A 21,693-nucleotide genomic window follows, 5' to 3' on the forward strand; every position below is an offset into this window, starting at 1 on the left:
TACATTGGGTATTTATTAAAGCTACGACGTTAATGTTAAGTGGTTGGTAATAACATAGTTTGTAATCTTTCCAGAGTGGACTGAGTCAACAAAGTTTGATTTGATCCAAAAATGGTACGAGGATCGTTGATCATCATCATCATCAATAGGCTAAAGCAGGCAGGAGAAAGAAGACTCTGCCTTACTCAAATGAGAGACAGCTTAACATTCAATTAAATCATTATTGAAAAAAGGTGATAAATTAGTCAAATGAGTTCTTCTCAACAAGTAGTGAGCATTTTATGGTTTCACTTTTAAAAAAACAGGTGTGCATTAGAAAATAAAAACACTGAATATCGTTATTATTCCAACGGGTAACTTCATCAAATCATTGAAATTGCATGGAAGACATTTTGTTAATACTAGTTTATTGCTTTGACTTTGTACTAGTTCTCATTATAACAATAGATCCAATACATTATAGGGATTAAAAGAAGTGAGGGAGGATGGATGGATGGAATGTTGGAAGGGCAGCAAGTCAGAGGGGCCATCTCAAAAGACACCCTATTCCCTATATAGTGTAGTACTTTAGACCAAGGGCCCTTCAGGCTCTCGTCAACAGCAGTGCGCTAGATAGGGAATATGGGGCCATTTTGGGACGCAGACAGAGGATGGAATCTTGAAAGGGACAGTAAGACAACATGCAGAAGATTAGATCATGCTCAGCCTTCGTGTTGATTAGAAAATCAGAGCTGTGCTTATCTCAGTTCCTATAGAAGCTAATGTGTATCAAGGGAAGGCAGGGTGACGTGCAGGGTCAGTACGGTCACTGTGGGATGCTAAAGGTCATGCCTCCAGTCCCAGCTTAAAATGTGACAGAATTTGAATAGAGGAGCAATGATTCAGTTTTAAAACGATACACTTGCAATTGATACGTTCATTCCAATCAGTTGTTTCTGTAATCAGTCTTGTGGAAAAAAATGTAAGGGCTTGTTCAAGCTGTTGACTCTGTTGAGTGTATGTCGTTGCATAGTAAGGGACTGAGATTGCAATGAAAATATACATTTTCTGTGATTTCCTTCTCAAAGTTATATTGTGTTATGTAAGGCGTATCGTTCTGTACTGTGCTGTAGCCACTCAACACCACTGAAAGTAGATTGTGTCTCATCACTGCAACTCCCCAACGGGCTCGGGAGAGGCGAAGGTGGAATCATGTGTCCTCCGAAACATGATCCGCCTAACCGCGCTCCTTAACACCCACCATCTTAACTCTGAAACCAGCCACACGAATGTGTCAGAGGAAACTGTTCAACTGGCGACTGGGGTCAGCCCGCAGGCACCCGGCCCACCACAAGGAGTCTCTAGAGCGCGATGAGCCAAGTAAAGCCCCACCAGCCAAACTCTCCCCTCACCCGGACGACACTGGGCCAATTGTGCGCCGTCCTATGGGACGTGGCACAGCACGGGAATGAACCCGGGTCTGTAGTAACGCCTCTAGTACTGTGATGCAGTCTCTTAGACCGCTGCGCCACTCGGGAGGCCCAGATCAAGATATTTAACTCTAAAAAAACTATAGCATGTAAAGCGACACATCAGTCTAATATGGATAAGTGTGTACCGTCTACCACTGAATGAACAATTAACTGATTGGACATAATTTGGCATGGCTTCTATTTAAGGACAATAACAAAAAGCTATTTACCATCCAACAATACATACGTAATGAAATGATGCCAAACTGAATCTCTAGGCCCTACTGAATGTGGTCTTGCCATTGTCTAACTCAGAACAGTCACTTGTCGTCAACAAAAACACCAGATGTCCCAAGCGTAAAATGCTTCAGAATCTCCAGACGCTTTGAATGGTACATTAAGCACCTGAATCAACTAACTGTTGGCTTGATTGAACCTAATTCATTTGTCCAAGCCTCTCATGGTGCCAGAGACTTGCTTGTACTGGCTGAAAACAGAGAACTGTGATTCTGAGAAAAAGAAAGTGTCCTCCATTGTTAGGGCCGGATGCAATTATGACTAACAGTTAAATCAATCGTTGAGCTCTGGGACTGTGTGTGTGAAGTATGGGAGTGTCTGAGAACAGTCATGCATCGTCAATTTGACTTGACAAAAATGCTACATTTATTAAACTTTATAGGAAACAATATCAAAAAACAAAATGGGACACATTCATAACGGACTCAAAACTAACATTCACTTTAAACAATAAAAACCCCCACAAAAATACAATCATAGAAATGGCCCATGTAATTTTAGCTGTCAGAGGAGACGCGGTGGAGTGTATGAACAAACAGAAAGGACGACTTACAAGTACTCTGATCACAGTAATTACAGGAGTCTCTTCAGGTGCCAGTGTCCACTACAGTGGGTACAAGAATATAACTTTGGGGTGAGTGTTCTCCAGTTCTGTCCATTAGAAAATCTTTACAAAACATTGTTTAGGGTCTGTCAGCGAACCATAAACAACCATACACCATACGGCTAAAGTGGACTCTCTCTTGTCGATAAAGCAAGGAGGACGTCTGCATTGAATCCTGCCACGGTTAGATGCAGTAAAGAATTATTTATAAAGCTATTGGCTAAGACACATGCATAGATAGGAGAGGCTACAGTACCAGAGATCATGCTTCTGACATGGATGAATGCCTCCCAGGCATTATCTTATCAGCCACCGCCTGACTGTACCATTCACACGACTGGCTGCATCACACCAGCAGTACTCAGTCTGTTCACTCGACGTGCATCATGAGAAGGTGCGTGTGTTGGGCGAATCAACGAGACAAGATTTCTCTATCGACAATGAGAGAAAGTAAGGCTCTGGTCCAACATCCACACTGGCACACTGCTTTGAAGCTATTATGGTTGGTGCATGCACTTTAAGTAGTATGCTAGTGTTGATGTTGGAAAGCAGCCAAAGAATGTGTGATAGTTGGTTGGTTTGGAAAACATCTCATCATAGACATGAGCTGATTGGCTGGCCTAAACCAGCTGACATAAAACACAGGAGTGAGATACTACGTGACAAAGACGGGTGAGAATGAAGGAGTACTGATACAGAGAGAAGGGACATCACCCTCTATAGTCTGACTTGGGGTCAGTGTTTTCTTACCCTTTGGTCTGGTCTGAGGAACACGCATGTCTGAGGGGTGGGCGGCAAGACAGAGGTTTTTAAAGAGATCAACAGGTAGAAAACATACAATAACCCCTTTAACCTGACCCTTTGTGAAGACGTGTAAAATCTCTTCCGAATCCCATGAAACAATGCTAGAGAGAGAGAGAGTCCCCATTCCAAAACTGATTTGGAAAACTTCCAGTCTTTCTCTCACTATTATGCAATACCATATTGGCTGTTTCAAGGAGTCACTTTCTCTTTGCTTTTTTTGCAGAGAGGGCTTTTTGTATAGAGAATCATGAGTCGGGAGGCTATCGGAGTGGCATGGATGTACTTCAAAGAGGGATGGAACAAGTGTCACACACGAGGCCTAAGTTCTTCTCTTGTTGTAACCTAGTCCATCTCTTTTCAGGACAGCATACTGTAGAACTGTAGAACGAGTATCATGAAACAACCTGGACTGGAGGGCAAGGACAGAGGGCTGATGTTTTGGTGAAATGGCTGTGGTTTTCATCTTTCTATTCATGACGAGTCGTCCATTTTTGGGCCTTTTTTCCAGTCTGGGTATCCCCACAGTGGAGTAGATGGGGACATGACGTCTTTGCAGTGCCTCAGAAAGAGAGTTGAGTTGAGCTGTGGAAGGTGTGGTGAGGATGAGAGGAGGGGACAGAACAGGGCGCACACAGTACATTCATCAGAAGCTTAGAGACAGTCCGTCTCCTATAGCAACAGATTAGAGAACTAATCAAACAAATCAAAGCTATTCTGACTGTTGGAGAGCTGCAGCAGTTCACTGGTTCATCTGGAAATCTATTGATCACAAATTAGGAAACAAGTAGAGAAAAAAATCTGAGCGGATAACAGAACACCAAACCGTGTAAAAAATGTACAAAACCCAAACTTGGGTTGATATTTAGGAAAAGGCATAGATAGATACAGTATATATGATGTGGTTGGTGAGTGAAACTGGTCAGTTAGTAGTGTTAAGTGGTCAAGTAGTAGTGTTGTTCTCTCTCTTCTTCGGGCCAGGACTCTGCTCAGATGGTACCCTCTGGTGGCCAGTGTATGCATATTCAGTAGGGACTCCACTGGTTCACTTGAGGCTGGGTTAGGGTTGGATAGGGCTATGGCCATATGAAGGGAGAGGATTAAGGGAGGAGGGTGTGGAGGGAGGGTGTGAGTGAAGGGCTTCATGTGAGGAGTAGTTAGGGTTGATGGGTGCTGGTTTGTAAACAGAGAAAGGATAGTATGATGAAGACTCCACTAGTGGGGGCTCTAAAACGGAGCAGATGATTTAAAATACACCACATAGCCAAAGGTATGTGTTCACCCTCTCGTCAAACATCTCATTCCAAAATCATGGGCATTAATATGGGGTTGGTCCCCCCTTTGCTGCTATAACAGCCTCCACCCTTCTGGGAAGGATTTCCACTATATGATGGAACATTGCTGCAGGGACTTGCGTTCTTTCAGCCACAAGAGCATTAGTGAGGTCGGGCACTGATGTTGGGCGATTAGGCTTGGCTCGCAGTCGGCGTTCCAATTCATCCCAAAAGCTGTTCGATGGGGTTGAAGTCAGGGCTCTGTGCAGGCCAGTCAAGTTCTTCCACACCGATCTCGACAAACCATTTCTGTATGGACCTCGCTTTGTGCACGGGGGCATTGTCATGCTGAAACAGGAAAGGGCCTTTTTTTGGCAAATTGTTGCCACAAAGTTGAAAGCACACAATCCTCTAGAATGTCATTGTATGCTGTAGCGTTAAGATGCCCCTTCACTGGAACTAAGGGGCCTAACCTGAACCATGAAAAACAGCCCCAGGTCACTATGCATTCGGGCAGGTAGCCATCTCCTGTCATCGCCAGAATGCAGTGTGATTCATCACTCCAGAGAACGCATTTCCACTGCTTCAATGGTGGCGAGCTTTACACTACTCCAGCCGACGCTTGGCATCTCGTATTGTGATCTTAGGCTTGTATGCAGCTTCTCGGCCACGGAAACCCATTTCATTAAGCTCCCGACGAACAGTCCTTGTGCTGGTAATGCTTCCAGAGGCAGTTTGGAACTTGGTAGTGAGTGTTGCAACCGAGGACAGACGAGTTTTACATGCTACACGCTTTAGCACTTGGCAGTCCTGTTCTGTGAGCTTGTGTGGCCTACCACCTCTGGGCTGAGCCGTTGTTGCTCCTAGACGTTTCCACTTCACAATAACAGCACTTACAGTTGACCAGGGCAGCTCTAGCATGGCATAAATATGACGAACTGACTTGGTGGCATCCTATGATGGTGCCACGTTGAATGTCACTGAGCTCTTCAGTACAGGTCATTCTACTGCCAATGTTTGTCTATGGAGATTGCATGGCTTTGTGCTCGATTTTATACACCTGTCAGCAATGGGTGTGGCTGAAATAGCCGAATCCACTAATTTGAAGGGTTGACCACATACTTTTGGCCACGTAGTGTATGTGGAGGGAGAAATTATTAAAGATGAGGATCAGTCAATGGTAAAAAGTGTGGGTCCTAAGGTGTGGACTGTGAATTCCTAAAGGAGTCAGACCTCCAAAGTTAGGAATCAAATTGGTTTGGTGATTAGTGGGAAGAGCTATGGGCATAGTGGGTTGCTCCAGGGGTGCTGCTACAGTTCAGTATTGTGACATGACATCTCAGGGCCATTGTGGTGAGGGAATAGCGGTGGACCCAGTTCATTCCCAGACTCAGCCCCAGCCTCAGTCAGTGAGTACAATACCAGTCACTTTATGTTGCTGGACTCTGAGTGGGAGATGTTGAGTGTGTTGGCAGAGGGGAAAATGTCACGATGGTCTGTGGGGCTGTGGTAGTCTGACGTCAGGTCTGGTTCTAACAGGGAGGACAAGGTGAAGTTGGAGGAGCCTTTCTTCAGACACTGTGTGTAGAAGTTAAGAAGGAGGTCCAGCTTGTTCTCTATCGACTGCACCTGTACAGAGATTAACACACACTAATTATTTTGTGCACTAAAATCTATTTATGACATTATTAATGAGCAATGATTATTATAGTATTTTTTACTGGGTATTTCATTATAAATTACAAAGCTAAATGGCAGTTAGTAGTACTACTAACCCAATAATTATCATTAGACAAATACAAGCATAAATTGAGAAATCATGCACTAACCCTTATATTATACTGAACAAAATTATAAATGCAACATGCAACAATTTCAAAGATTTTACTGAGTTACCGTCCATATAAGGAAATCGGTCAATTAAATAAATAAATTAGGTCTTGATCTATGGATTTCACATGACTGGACAGGGGCGTAGCCATGGGTGGGCCTGGGACGGCACCTACTTGTGAGCCAGGCCAAGCCAATCAGAATGCGTTTTTCCCCACAAAAGGGCTTTATTACAAACAGAAATACTCCTCAGCACCCCCCCCCCCCCCCCCCCCCCCTCCCCTGACGATCCTGTAAGTGAAAAAGCCGGATGTGGAGGTTCTGGGCTGCGTGGTCTGCGGTTGTGAGGCCGGTTGGACGTCCTGCTAAATTCTTTAAAACGACGTTGGAGGCGGCTTATGGTCGAGAAATGAACATTAAATTCTCTAGCAACAGCTCTGGTGGACATTCCTGTAGTCAACATGCTAATTGCATGCTCTCAAAACTTGAGACATCTGTGGCATTGTGTTGTGTGACAAAACTGGACATTTTAGAGTGGCCTTTTATTGTCCCCAGCACACCTGTGTAATGATCATGCAGTTTAATCAGCTTCTTGCTATGCCACACCTTTCAGGTGGATTGAATATCTTGACAAAGGATAAAATGTTACTTATTTTCTACAAAATGATTCTGCAACCGTATCTTACGGCAAAAAAAGAGCTTCTGGATATCAGGACAGTGATCACTCATCTCGGGTTAAGACAAAGATTTTTTCTTCAACATACAAGACGCACAAGACCTTCTCCAAACACCCGGCAGGGCCGACATCCCCGTTATTTGCAAGAGGAAGCAACGCAGGTACAGAGGACAAAGAGCTGGATGCCTGGTCAGGACCCGAAAAAGGCGAATGAGCAAGCTGCCGTTACCGTCAATACTACTCGCCAACGTGCAATCATTGGACAATAAATTAGACGAGATACGATCACGAATATCCTACCAACGGGACATCAAAAACGGGACATCAAAAACTGTAATATCCTATGTTTCACGGAATCGTGGCTGAATGACGAGATGGATATTCAGCTAGCGGGATACACGCTGCACTGGCAAGATAGAACAGCACACGGGGGGGGGGTCTGTGCATATTTGTAAACAGCTTGTGCACGAAATCTAAGGAATTCTCTAGATTTTGCTCGCCTGAAGTAGAGTATAGTGATAAATTGCAGGCCACACTACTTGCCTAGAGAGCTTTCAGCTATACTTTTCGTGGCTGTTTATTTACCACCACAGACATATGCTGGCACTAAGACCACACTCAGTCAGCTGTATAAGGAAATAAGCAAACAGGAAACCACTCACCCAGAGGCGGTGCTCCTAGTGGCCGGAGACTTTAATCAGGGAAACGTAAATCAGTTCTACCAAATTAACATCAACATGTTAAATGTGCAGCCAGAGGGAAAACAATTCTAGATCACCTTTACTCCACACACAGAGACACATACAATGCTCTCCCTCGCCCTCCATTTGGTAAATCCGACCACGACTCGATCATCCTGATTCCTGCTTACAAGCAAAATTTAAAGCAGGAAGCACCAGTGACTCGGTCTATAAAAAAAGTGGTCAGATGAAGCAGATGCTAAACTACAGGACTGTTTTGCTATCACAGACTGGAACATGTTCTGGGATTCCTCCGATGGCATTGAGGAGTACACCACATCAGTCACTGGCTTTATCAATAAGTGCATCGAGGACGTCATCCCCACAGTGACATACCCCAACCAGAAGCCATGGATTACAGGCAACATTCACACTGAGCTAAAGGGTAGGCCTCTCAAGGTGCGGGACTCTAACCCGGAAGCTTACAAGAAATCCTGCTATGCCCTGCGACGAATCATCAAACAGGCAAAGTGTCAATACAGGGCTAAGATCGAATCATACTACACCGGCTCCGATGCTCGTCTTATGTGGCAGGGCTTGCAAACTATTAGACTAGACTACTAGACTACAAAGGGAAGCACAGCCGCGAGCTGCCCAGTGACACGAGCCTACCAGACGAGCTAAATCACTTCTATGCTCACTTCGAGGCAAGCAACACTGAGGCATGCATGAGAGCATCAGCTGTTCCAGAAGACTATGTGATCATGCTCTCCGTAGCCAACGTGAGTAAGACCTTTAAACAGGTCAACATACAAGGCTGCAGGGCCAGACGGATTACCAGGATGTGTGCTCCGGCATGTGCTAACCAACTGGCAGGTGTCTTCACTGTCATTTTTAACATGTCCCTGATTGTGTCTGTAATACCAACATGTTTCAAGCAGACCACCATAGTCCCTGTGCCCAAGAACACAAAGGTAACCTGCCTAAATGACTATAGACCCGTAGCACTCACGTCCGTAGCCATGAAGTGCTTTGAATGGTTGGTAATGGCTCACATCAACACCATTATCCCAGAAACCCTAGACCCACTCCAATTTGCATACCGCCCAAACAGATCCACAGATGATGCAATCTCTATTGCACTCCACACTGCCCTTTCCCACCTGGACAAAATGAACACTTATGTGAAAATGCTATTCATTGACTACCGCTCAGCGTTCAACACCATAGTACGCTCAAAGCTCATCACTAAGCTCAGGATCCTGGGACTAAACACATCCCTCTGCAACTGGATATTGGACTTCCTGATGGGTCACCCCCAGGTGGTGGGGGTAGGTAGCAACACATCTGCCACGCTAATCCTCAACACTGGAGCTCCCCAGGGGTGCATTCTCAGTCCACACCTGTACTCCATGTTCACCCACAACTGCATGGCCAGGCATGCAACACCATCATTAAGTTTGCAGACGACACAAGAGTGGTAGGCCTGATCACCGACAAAGACGAGACAGCCTATAGGGAGGAAGTCAGAGACCTGGCTGGGTGGTGCCAGAATAACAACCTATTCCTCAACGTAACCAAGACTAAGGAGATTATTGTGGACTACAGGAAAAGGAGGACCGAGCATGCCCCCATTCTCATCGACAGGGCTGTAGTGGAGCAGGTTGAGAGCTTCAAGTTCCTTGGTGTCCACATCAACAACAAACTAGAATGGTCCAAACACACCAAGACAGTCATGAAGAGGGCACGATAAAGCCTATTCCCCCTCAGGAAACTAAAAAGATTTGGCATGGGTCCTGAGATCCTCAAAAGGTTCTACAGCTGCAACATGGTTGCATCACTGCCTGGTACGGCAATTGCTCGGCCTCTGACCGCAAGGCACTACAGAGGGTAGTGCGAACGGCCTAGTACATCACTGGGGCTAAGCTTCCTGCCATCCAGGACCTCTGCACCAGGCGGTGTCAGACGAAGGCCCTAAAAATTGTGAAAGACCTCAGCCACCCCAGTCATAGACTGTTCTCTCTACTACCGCATGGCAAGCGGTACTGGAGTGCCAAGTCTAGGACAAAAAGGCTTCTCAACCGTTTTTACCCCCAAGCCATAAGACTCCTGAACAGGAGGCAGCTTGGCCCCAGTGATGTACTGGGCCGTTCGCACTACCCTCTGTAGTGCCTTGCGGTCAGAGGCCGAGCGATTGCCGTGTGGAGTGCAATAGAGATTGCATCATCTGTGGATCTGTTTGGGCGGTATGCAAATTGGAGTGGGTCTAGGGTTTCTGGGATAATGGTGTTGATGTGAGCCATTACCAACCTTTCAAAGCACTTCATGGCTACGGACGTGAGTGCTACGGGTCTATTTTGTTTACATCCCTGTCAAATGGCTACCCGGACTATTTGCATTGTGTGCCCCCCCGCCTGTCTTTTTACTGTTGTTTTATTTCTTTACCTACCTATTTTTCACCTAATACCTTTTTTGCACTATTGGTTAGAACCTGTAAGTAAGCATTTCACTGTAAGGTCTACCTACACCTGTTGTATTCAGCGCACCTGACAAATAAACTATGATTTGATTTGGAATGCTCATGAACAGGGATGTAAACAAATGTGTGGCAAAATAATTTGAGTGAAATAACTTTTTGTGCGTATGGAACATTTCTGGAATATTTTATTTCAGCTCATGAAACATGGGACCAGCACTTTAAATGTTGCGTTTGTATTTTTGCTCAGTGTACATGGAATATTAGCCTAATCAGGGGAGTCACGCATTGATGATCAGGGTTTTTCCTGTCTCAAAGTGGTGGCCGTGGCCGTGCGTTAACATGATGATCAACCTACTGTACTGGAGCTCTGTACCTGTTTCTCCACCTTGATGACACGTCCCATCATACTGAGCTCGTCCATAAGGTCTAGTTCTGGAGGGGTCTTCTCTCCCTTCTCACTCCTCACCTTCTTATTATCTGGCTGGTAGGACGATCCACGACCCACTATCTGATCCACTCTGGGGAGGACCAGGACAACACACAACAATCATTATCAAAATGGTTCATTTAGTGGTGTTATGGTTACTACTGATGATAGAGTGTGTGTGGAACGAATCCACTGTGTCTCCAACTGTTGTAGGTTGTGTGTGTGTGTGTGTGTACCTGGATTGTAGACTCTTGATCCTCCCCAGCATGTCCAGGTGTCCAGCAGAGTACTGCTCTATGACGTCCTTCACGTCGTATGGACGCAGAGTCTCCTTAAACTTCCGCTTGGCCACCAGGAACTTCAGAATCCTACACACACAAGTAGAGATCTACTAGAATGTGTTGCCTGTGGGTGCCTCACACTGCAGAATAAAACCAGTGCATACTGCAAAAGTGTTAAACCATGAAACAAGTCATGCACGTCATCAATGCCACTACGTAGGTGTGATTAAGTGGGATTTGCAGCCAAAGTGACCGTGTCAATATTATTCACAAATGGCCTCATTAAAGGAAACCACTGGAGGACTGCAGGGATTCCCCTTTGTTGTGGACTTTGACAATGGCATTGGTTCTGTATTACCAATGACATATGTAGAGCCATGTATAGAACACTGACTGTATACAGTGCCTTCGGAAAGTATTCAGACCCCTTCACTTTCTTCACATTTTGTTACGTTACAGCCTTATCCTAAAATTGATCAAATATTTTTTTCTTATCAATCTTCACACAATACCTCAATGACGAAGCAAAAACTATTTTTTAGAAATGTTTGCTCATTTATTTAAAAAAATACAAGACTGAAATATTACATTTACGTAAGTATTCAGACCTTTGGCAGCGGTTAACAGCATCAAGTCTTCTTGGGCATGATGCTAAAAGCTTGGAATATTTGTATTTGGGGAGTTTCTCCCATTCTTCTCTGCAGATCCTCTCAAGCTCAGTCAGGTTGGATGGGGAGCATTGCTGCACAGCTATTTTCAGGTCTCTCCAGAGATGTTCGATTGGGTCTGGGCTCTGGCTGGGCCACTCAAGGAAATTCAGAGACTTGTCCCGAAGCCACTCCTGTGTTGTCTTGGCTGTGTGCTTAGGGTCGTTGTCCTGTTGGAAGGTGAACCTTCACCCCAGTCTGAGGTCTTGAGCACTCTGGAGCAGGTTTTCATCAAGGATCTCTCTGTACTTTGCTCCGTTCATCTTTCCCTCGATCCTGAGTAGTCTCCCAATCCCTGCCGCTGGAAAACATCCCCACAGCATGATGCGGCTACAACCATGCTTCACCGTAGGGATGATGCCAGGTTTCCTCCAGAAGTGGCACCTGGCATTCAGGCCAAAGAGTTCAATCTTGGTTTCATCAGACCAGAGAATCTTGTTTCTCATGGCCTGAGAGTCTTTAGGTGCCTTTTGGCAAACTCAAAGCAGGCTGTCATGTGCCTTTTACATCCGTCAGGCCACTCTACCATAAAAGGCCTGATTGATGGAGTGCTGCAGAGATGGTTGTCCTTATGGAAGGTTCTCCCATCTCCACAGAGGAACTCTGTAAGAGTGACCTGTAAGAGTGACCATCGCGTTCTTGGCCACCTCCCTGGCCACGGCCCTTCTCCCCTGATTGCTCAGTCTAGCCGGTCTTGGTGGTTCCAAACTTCTTCCATTTAAGAATGATTGGGACCTTCAATGCTTCAGAAATGTTTTGGTTCTTTTCCCCAGATCTGAGCCTCAACACAATCCTGTCTCGGAGCTCTACGGACAATTCCTTTGACCTAATGGCTTGGTTTTTGCTCTGATGTGCACTGTCAACTGTGGGACCTTATATCGACAGGTGTGTGCCTTTCCAAATCATGCCCAAATCAATTGAATTTACCACAGTGGGACTCCAATTAAGTTGTAGAAACATCTCAAGGATGATCAATGGAAACAGGATGCACCTGAGCTCAATTTCGAGTCTCATAGCAAAGGGTCTGAATACTTATGTAAATAAGATTTCTGTTTTTTATTTTTAATACATTTGCAAAAATGTCTAAAAACCTGTTTTCACTTTGTCATTATGGGGTATTATATGTAGATTGCTGAGGATTTTAAAACAAATGTAATCCATTTTAGAAATAAGGCTGTAACCTAATACAATTTGGAAAAAGTCAAGGGGTCTGAATACGTTCCCAAGGCACTGTGCATATCTTTAATAGACACCCTTATTCCGGGGAACTGTACAAGGAGGGACACACTCAGTTTTCTGCACACCCTGTCCCTCTGCTTAGTCAGCATCTCTCACACACACGAGGTGGACCCCTGTGTGTGTGTCTCGTCTACCTCCTCTTAGCGAGTCAGCTGTGTGTGTGTGTGTGTGTGTGTGTGTGTGTATGTATGTGGTGGCCCCACAGTTACAGAGACTGATGCTCTGACTCCCAGTGTAAAAAGCTAATTATATTCACATCCACCCTCCACCAATCGTTGGCCTTTCCTAGAGAGAAGTAAAGAGTGTGTTGGGGCTGTAGAGTGTTGAACATATACTGGGCAGAGTTCTGGCTGCTTGTCACACTATAGGAGAGTAGTCAGACACCCGAACACTGAGGTGCTGGCTCGGCAGAATGCAGGAAACACCAAATGTTAGCGTAGCCAAACATACGCACTTAACCTGTCAAACAAAGCCGTGATGGATTGCTCCATGAGTCGGAGTGGGCAGAGAGGGGAGGGAGGGCGAGGCAGGTGGGGAGGGGGGCTGTTTTATGAGGAAACACTATCTCTCACACACAGATGGGCTAAGACCTCTTTAATATCAGTGTGTTCTGTCAGGGGGAGGACACACACATTACATTTGTAGTGGTGGTGGTTTGGTGAAACAGACACACAATCACAGCAGGGATATGGAACACAATGTAACGTGGAAACGTGTTAACCATTGTTGGCAACTGAACAACTGGCATGTGCAATGGCAGTTTAGTGCTATATGCTGCAACGCTGTGCTGCAACGCTAGTGTGTTGATGGCAAACACACACTTTTCCTCTTTATCCCCCTTTCCCTCTTCTTTCTTCTGCTCTGCAGAGAGAGAAAGTAGGAAAAGAGGGGTGGTGGTCGACAGCTGGTACCACAGAAGCCGTCAGCGCACCCTTCCTCCTTCCTCACAGTGCGCTCTTGATGACTACGGAGTTTTTCAAAAATATTTTTGCAAGATATTTTTTTTTATTTTGCAGGTAGATGCATATTTTTTTCTGTTCGGGTGGGTTTCAGGTGTGGGTAAAATAAAGAGTAAGGAAAAGTAGAAAGGAATGAACAAGAAAAAGAAAGACAAATATCATTTTATTTCCATCCTCTAAGGGGTTCTTCAAAGCGCTGAGTCTCTCTCTTCATCGAGTGGTATGATCGTATTAATACATTGGCTGCCTGAAGTATTCCCACTGCAGCTACCTGGTATAGGGGCATAGCTGGGTGCACTAAATCATTAGCTACAGGCTCAGGGGCTCTGGTAGGGAATCAGTACCAAAAAGTTATTGAGATCTGGACCAAACATATTCAAGTCAGCATTCGGTCATTTTTGGTTTGGTTTTATGTGAATGACTCATGGCAACAGCAGTGAAGTGGGTTGTGATGGAGGATAGGTGCAGTGAATTGTGTTGTTTTATAGGGTCAGCCATAGTAAGTACAGCGCCATTGGAGCAAATGAGGTTTAAGTGCCTTGCTCAAGGGCACATAGACAGATTTTTCACCTTGTTGGCTCAAGAGTCTTCTCCGGGTGTTCAAACCAGCGACGTTACTGGGCCAATGCTCAAACCGCTAGGCTACCTGCTGTCTTTAACACCAAAATAGGAACTCCTGCTTATATGAGCTCAATCAACAGCTTCTAACTTTAAAAGCAGAGGAATGGAACTATCACTTCTTTAAAACTCTTAACACGGAGGATCAAACAATAGGCAAATGGTTGACTTTACGAACTCTGGATAAAACAGTTTCAAAAATATAAAATGTTCACAACTGTGCAGAAATACAGAAGTTGACTACTAGTGGCTTTAGCACAACTTGATTAGTTTGAGTAGAGTACTACAACAAGTATGCAGATCTCTCTCCTCCTCCTCTCTCACCATCCCTGCATATCCCAAACACCACACATTTACACAGGCAAGTAGGCAGGCTGATTAACTACATTAGCCTTCCTATAGTGAAGCCTCAGCAATACAGTCGATGCTAATATCTACCGGCTTCTTAAAAGACATCAATCTTACGTGTGGAGTCTTACATAAGATTCCAGTGTTTCTACAGTGATGTAGTGTCGACAAAGAATATTCACGTTTCAGCATGGTAGCTAATAGGGCCTACACTCAAATGAATCCAGACCCAATCCACTAACCCTTTCATATAAACACATGCACTCACATAACCCCTCATACTTATAGAATACTGTACACAGTGTACACATGGAAACACACACACAGTCTGATGCAACATGAAAGATGCTGTGTGTCTGTATGGCTGACCCTTGGGATCTGCCAGTAGTGGTTCAATTACAATCCACTCACACCAACTACCCACAGACCAACATACCTGCCTCACTGACAGTTGTTTGCTGGCAATTGTAGTGTTTTTCTGCCTCCCTCAGTGGAATAAGTTTTGCATGTGCGTGCGTCCGTGTGTATAGAGCGATGAAGGTATCCCTCCAGGATATTTACATGGTTAAGCACAGAGAAACCTCACGGGGTCGTGTTTTCCCCCCCCTGAACACATGGAGCCGTTAATTAGTGCATAGGTTTGCCAGCTAGGCATTTTTCTCGTTCCTTCACACCATTCTTTCTCCATTCCTTATATCGTAGCTAGTTTTTCCTAATATTGGAAGTTCCCTTGTGGGCATAGAAAGGTGGTCTATGTACACGACTACACCACAGCATGCACAATCTTACCTTTAAAACAATGTTATATGAAGACTTTGGTCAACAAATTCTTATGATAATTTCCATCAAAGTAAGACGAGACAAAATAACTGTACAATAGAGACTAGTATAGTGATGTCATGTTTGTCTATTTTTGGGGGCCAGGGAGTGATCGCTAAAACACACAGTGTATCATTAACATGGAGCTCTGCAATAGACTCTCCATGATCACGGCTCTGTCAGCTGCCCTCCAGGCCCTGACTGACTGACAAGGTCAGAGCCAAGCAGCTGGCCTGCGGCAGGAAGGATCAGTTACCACACTAAAGAGGACATTTCCCTACCGTCAGCTGAAACTGCATACGGCCAGAGTCCACTGGAAAAGCCAACCATTCATCTTACTCCATCCACCATAACATGAAGTACTGTAGGCCCAAATATAATACTCGGGCCTATTGCGACAATAGGACCAGAGGAGGCAGGTGACCTGGTTCCATCATGATGTGGACCAGTAGATACCCTGTGGGGACAGGTAGGGGTGCTGTGAGAGGGGTTGTAGGACTCACCTAACAGCCCGTATCAAGGTCTTCACTGCTGGGATCACCTCCTCCATGGCAACATCACAATATGGTTTGTCTTCAACACTGTCCTCCCCTACTCCTTCCACTGGAGACAGGACAGCAATAATATAGTTATTAAGGGTGAGAGGGAGGGAGTGAGTGAGTACAATAACATACATGAGAGAGACAGTATGTGAGTATGTACTGTTTAAGTGTATGTAAATGTAGAGAGTGTGTGTTTGTGTGAGTGAGTCAAGTCCCAGTTCCCACCGTCTGCAGGAGGTCTGGGTTTGAGTCGTAGGGAGGTGCGGAACCGCGTGCGATCGTTGAAGCTCCAGCTCTTCTGCACCTTTCCGGGACTGGTGGCTTCTGGGACATTGTCCGTGCTGGGCGACTGGCGGACACTTGTCCCGGGAGGCAGTGGGGACGCCTTGTTCCGGCTCGCCTGGGACGAACGGGAGTTGTTCAGCCGCATCCTGTCCCGGAATCCCATTTTGCTGCTGCTGAAACAACGAAGGAAATTAACTTGTGTCTACATGTTTATCTGCCACTTAGGACAACCTTAGAGTTCTGTTGTGTGATTTTCCTCATTGACTATAGGTTCATAGTGTCCAGTGGACGATCCAGTTGTTTTAGACACTGAGTTTAGCCAATCTGCAGAGAAGCAGTCCCAGGTAGTTAGCAGGTACAGACAGCAGTACACTAGATAGTGCGTAGCTACTGACTCCCATTAAAAACAGTCACACACAACAAACTCAATGACCAACAAAGCACAGAGAGAACAGAGACAGACATTCAGACGGAGATGTCACACAGGCATGACTGACTGACTGGCTGATTTACTGCCGGATTTATTGACTGACTGGCTGACTGGGGGGGTATAGGTATATATAGGGAATAGGGAGCAAATTGTGACGTACACTCGGTGACCACTTACATGTTACAAAGTCACAAAGCATTTCAAACGTCACGCACCAGAGAACGATTAGAGACATGTTGTTTACGCTGATATAACCCTTGTTTGTGCGCTGGCCTGCCATTTAAATGTAATATTTAAGTAGCTGGAAAAGTATTATGGGAAACGGCATTTCATACGCTGGAGCTGAAATGCTCAGGATGACTTAGAAGGGGAGGGTGGACAGAGTAAGATGTTTAATTACTGTTAGCCCTTTGCATTCCATTGGAAAGGAAATTAAAAATGGATGTGCTAGGGTTAAAAACACAGATGAACCCTCCAAAGACATGCACGGCATACTGAGCAAAGGATTTGAAGAGAAACATTTTAGCAGACGAAAGGGGAAAAACGATCAGGGGAGGGAAATGTTTCTGCATGCAACAAGCATATGGTTGCATTGCATGCAGGATCATTTGAACCCTTTCTCCATAATTCACTACAGAGCAGAAGTGATCAAAGAATGCATGCATGAACAATGTGTGCAATTAACAAGTAACGGTCATGCAACACTATTAAGAAAACAGCATGTGTGACTTGCTAATTATTTGACCTTTTCATTCAAAAAATATGTTTTATTTGTCAGAACCTTCTGTAAAAATTATGAAATATGCTGTAAAATCTGTAAGTGTGTGAGGAGGCCAATGCTGACATTAGATCCACATAAACCATGAAACAAATTCCTTTGTTTTCTAATAAAGAATGCATGGTTTATTGTGTCATCCAGTTCACTGAAAGAAAGTTATCCTTTGAACAGAACACCCTGTCATTCTTCTCACACAGTAAAGGCCCAGGCAAAGATTTCAACACCAGAGCAGTGTTTCCCATTCTCAAAGATCAATTCCAAAATGTGACTATCAAATGTGCAATTTACAACCATTTTCAGCCTGATGACCATCCTCAATGACAAGTGTCTTCACACTATGCTAAATGAAGAGACTAAAACCAACTCCTTATTGAAAGTGGGATATTTCGAGGGGACCAAATTCTTATTGAAAGTGGGATATTTCAAGTGGACCAACTCCTTATTGAAAGTGGGATATTTCAAGGGGACCAAATTCTTAATGAAAGTGGGATATTTCAAGGGGACCAACTCCTTATTGAAAGTGGGATATTTCAAGGGGACCAACTCCTTATTGAAAGTGGGATATTTCAAGGGGACCAACTCCTTATTGAAAGTGGGATATTTCAAGGGGACCAACTCCTTATTGAAAGTGGGATATTTCAAGGGGACCAACTCCTTATTGAAAGTGGGATATTTCAAGGGGACCAACTCCTTATTGAAAGTGGGATATTTCAAGGGGACCAACTCCTTATTGAAAGTGGGATATTTCAAGGGGACCAACTCCTTATTGAAAGTGGGATATTTCAAGGGGACCAAATTCTTAATGAAAGTGGGATATTTCAAGGGGACCAACTCCTTATTGAAAGTGGGATATTTCAAGGGGACCAAATTCTTAATGAAAGTGGGATATTTCAAGGGGACCAACTCCTTATTGAAAGTGGGATATTTCAAGGGGACCAACTCCTTATTGAAAGTGGGATATTTCAAGGGGACCAACTCCTTATTGAAAGTGGGATATTTCAAGGGGACCAACTCCTTATTGAAAGTGGGATATTTCAAGGGGACCAACTCCTTATTGAAAGTGGGATATTTCAAGGGGACCAACTCCTTATTGAAATATCCCACTTTCAATAAGGAGTTGGTCCCCTTGAAATATCCCACTTTCAATAAGGAGTTGGTCCCCTTGAAAATGTACAGAGACACACCCACTGCACTGGGCCAGAAGGCTGTGGGACCCTCAGGCAGAGTGGGAAGGGGGTAGTGTGAATGTGTGAGTAAGGAAGGATGGGAGGGGGGGGGGGGGGGTGGGAGGCTTGTCACCGTGGATACCTCTGCTGCTTACGGCCAGCGTGAATCCAGAAGAGACCGCTTTTTAGAAACGAGTTGACTGAGGAAACACACAAGGCAGAAGGAGGGTGAAGAGAATAGGAGGAGAGGAAGAGTAGAGGAGGAAGGGAAGAGGAAGAGGGGAGAAGAAGAAGAGGGGGTGGGGGCTAGAAGGGGAGAGAGAGGAGGAAAGAAGAATTGGAAGATATGAGAGAAAGAAGAGGAGGAAAAAGGGGAGCAGAGACAGGGTACGCAGGCAGTGAGATCATAAAAGGTGAGGGGCTGAGGGAGGTGAAAAGGAGAGGGTGAAGTGGGGGGGTAGCCCAGTACTGCAACTCAACAGTCTTAAATGGCATCCTTTCCTAGTCTCCTTTCACTTTGAAGGTTTGCAAATGTATTGACACACACCCATGGAGGAGGGAGGTGTTGAGTTGGGGGTGTACTGTAGGCAGCAGGAGAGTCTGCAGAGGAAGCAGTTCACCGGAGTATATCCATAATAAGACTGCAGCCCCCGTTCCAGAAGGTCGAAAATAATTAGCTCCACACCTAACCATTGTCTTCTTGATTTGGGAGACACACTGCCATCAATGTGTTATTAATGTCTTTCAGTACATGCAGTACTATTCAATCAACTGTATGGCAAATACAGCATACATCTGGTTCATACTGAGGGGCTACAAGACCAAACATATATCATGGAAAACATGGCATGTTATTGTATGTATCTGACATGCTGGGTTGTGTCCCATTGTTTTTCCCATTACAATGGAGGACCACTTCCTAGCTGGATTTGTCAGAGAGAGAATGCAGAGACACATATGTTCAGAAGAACAAACCTGCTAGGGACTTCTGCCTTCCTGAGAACAGGGTTGATGGAGGGATGACATGGAAAAGAAGCGGATGACAGGAGAGAGAGAGAGCGGGACAAAAAGGAGAGAAAGAGGGGATGAATTGATGAGGGTGATAGAGTTGACATGAAGATGAATCAGACGAGGAAAGTGAATGAGAGGCAGACAGAGATGGAGCCAGCGGTGCTGTTAATTACACACAGATTTAGAATCAGTATTTGTGACAGGTGGTTAGATACACAACAGTACATCCACACAGGAACCACAGACCAGGGAACAGCCAGCATTTCTTTCTAAACCAGCTCGCTGCTATAAGGAGTAAAACCTGCGGCATCCTCTGGTGAGAGATTGTTTGATACAAATTAGTGCATGTGTCACGGTGATCTTTTCTTGCGTATTTATATGTCGGTGTGCCTCTATATATCGGGCTGTCGTTTATCTGTGTGTATGTGTGTGTGTGTGGTGGTGCGTACCTGTCCCCTGACAGGTAGGGGGAGCTGTAGGGCCGTAGCCCGGACAGCAGGGTGTTGTGGGAGTTGTGAAGGACATTCTTGGCGCTACGCCGTCGCTGAAGGTGACTGAACAGTAGTGTCAGTTCTCTGACCCCATGTGCACAAAAAAAAACAAAGAAAGCAAGAAACAAAACAAAAAACAAAAAAAACATAAAAAGGATGTCAAATTAAGGGTCAAAACATAAAAAAGGTGGGGATAATTCATATGTAATTTATCAAAATTAAGTATGACAAATATTGATGGCACCATCAACACACTTTGCTTGTCACTGGACACAGAGCTAAGAGGCAAAAAAAGGTATATGTAAGTCATAAAAGTCCCCCTCTTTTTAAACAAACTAAATGAGTCAAATTAATATGTAAATACTTAAATAAAATAAGAGAATACAATATTAAGAAATAATAAAGATAAACAATGGTGGTAGTCACATTTGAGGCCGGAAGAAACCTGTAATAACTTAAAAAGGGAGAATGAAAACGAATGAAAGTGCACCCCACCATTTTAGACCAGGAAGATAGAATGCCCACGGTCACCACTGGTAAAAGCAACTCAATTGCTGGGATATTGATCATTGTTGTATATTTGTGTACGTTCATGTGTGTATGTTCATGTGTGTGTGTCATGTTAATTATATGTAGGTGCAAGTTACATTTAGGTTCTCTTCCTAGATCCTATAATTCATCTGTACAGCCTCTCCTCACCTCCCTACAATGCTCTCTCAATGTTCAACCGGTTAGCAGTGTCAGCTGGCTTTCAAAACCACATTATTTTAGGATAGGTGAGACACGCTTGCTACTCCAAGTCACACCTAAGTCAAATCTACCTGTACAAACATCTTGTCCTTTTAATTTCATGTACAGTGGGGATGGTTAAATTCATGGGTCGACCAGCACCAACACACAACAACGGCATTATTGGAGAGGAGAAGAAGGGAGTACCTACCTGAAGGATGGAAGCATGCTGTCATAGAAGTACCAAGTGGCTGTCAGGTAGGAGTGCTGAGCATCAGTAGAGTACAGACGCCAAGCAGCCTGGAACACACACACACAGAAACACGCAGGAACACGTTAAGCCACTAAAGAAAAATTATCCAATCATACAGCAATTTGTTAGTGGGTTCAGTTTTATTATTTTATTTAACCTTCATTTAACAAGGCAAGTCAGTTAAGAACAAACTCTTATTTACAATGACAGCCTAGGAACAGTGGGTTAACTGCCTTGTTCAGGGGCCGAAAGACAAATATTTACCTTGTCAGCTCGGGGATTCGATCGCGCAACCTTCCGGTTACTGGTCCAACGTCCAACCACTATGCTACCTGTCACCCCTTATGACCTAGTTTGTTGATTGAGTGGATGACACCTGAGCTATCTGTGGTCACCTGTATAAGGTTGGCAGCAGGAGTCCTCCTCTTCTCAAAGTGCTTCTGTCTGTGCTGCTCCTGCACCTTCAGAGCAAAGCCTGACCCCAGGATACCCTGAGAGAGGGTTCAGAAGGAGCGGGT

The 21,693-nt window shown here is 44.8% G+C and overlaps 1 protein-coding gene across 2 annotated transcripts in view; it reads right to left on the reverse strand.

The window, feature by feature from the left end:
• Positions 1–2,090: 2,090 nt before the first annotated feature.
• Positions 2,091–21,693, reverse strand: part of LOC139392229 (potassium voltage-gated channel subfamily KQT member 4-like) — a 108,229-nt gene continuing 88,626 nt past the window's right edge. The window contains exons 7-14 of one of the 2 annotated variants that reach the window (XM_071140064.1): positions 21,571–21,666; positions 21,134–21,222; positions 20,152–20,277; positions 16,258–16,487; positions 15,994–16,093; positions 10,756–10,887; positions 10,466–10,610; positions 2,091–6,056 (exon numbers count right to left, since the gene is read on the reverse strand). In XM_071140064.1, the coding sequence (XP_070996165.1) occupies positions 5,853–6,056; positions 10,466–10,610; positions 10,756–10,887; positions 15,994–16,093; positions 16,258–16,487; positions 20,152–20,277; positions 21,134–21,222; positions 21,571–21,666 (1,122 nt within the window). In that variant the 3' untranslated portion in view covers positions 2,091–5,852. The remainder of the gene's footprint in view (positions 6,057–10,465; positions 10,611–10,755; positions 10,888–15,993; positions 16,094–16,257; positions 16,488–20,151; positions 20,278–21,133; positions 21,223–21,570; positions 21,667–21,693) is intronic. The other variant, XM_071140065.1, reaches the window with a different exon arrangement.

The sequence above is a fragment of the Oncorhynchus clarkii genome, chromosome 32 (genome assembly GCF_045791955.1).
Source record: "Oncorhynchus clarkii lewisi isolate Uvic-CL-2024 chromosome 32, UVic_Ocla_1.0, whole genome shotgun sequence".
NCBI lineage: Eukaryota > Metazoa > Chordata > Actinopteri > Salmoniformes > Salmonidae > Oncorhynchus > Oncorhynchus clarkii.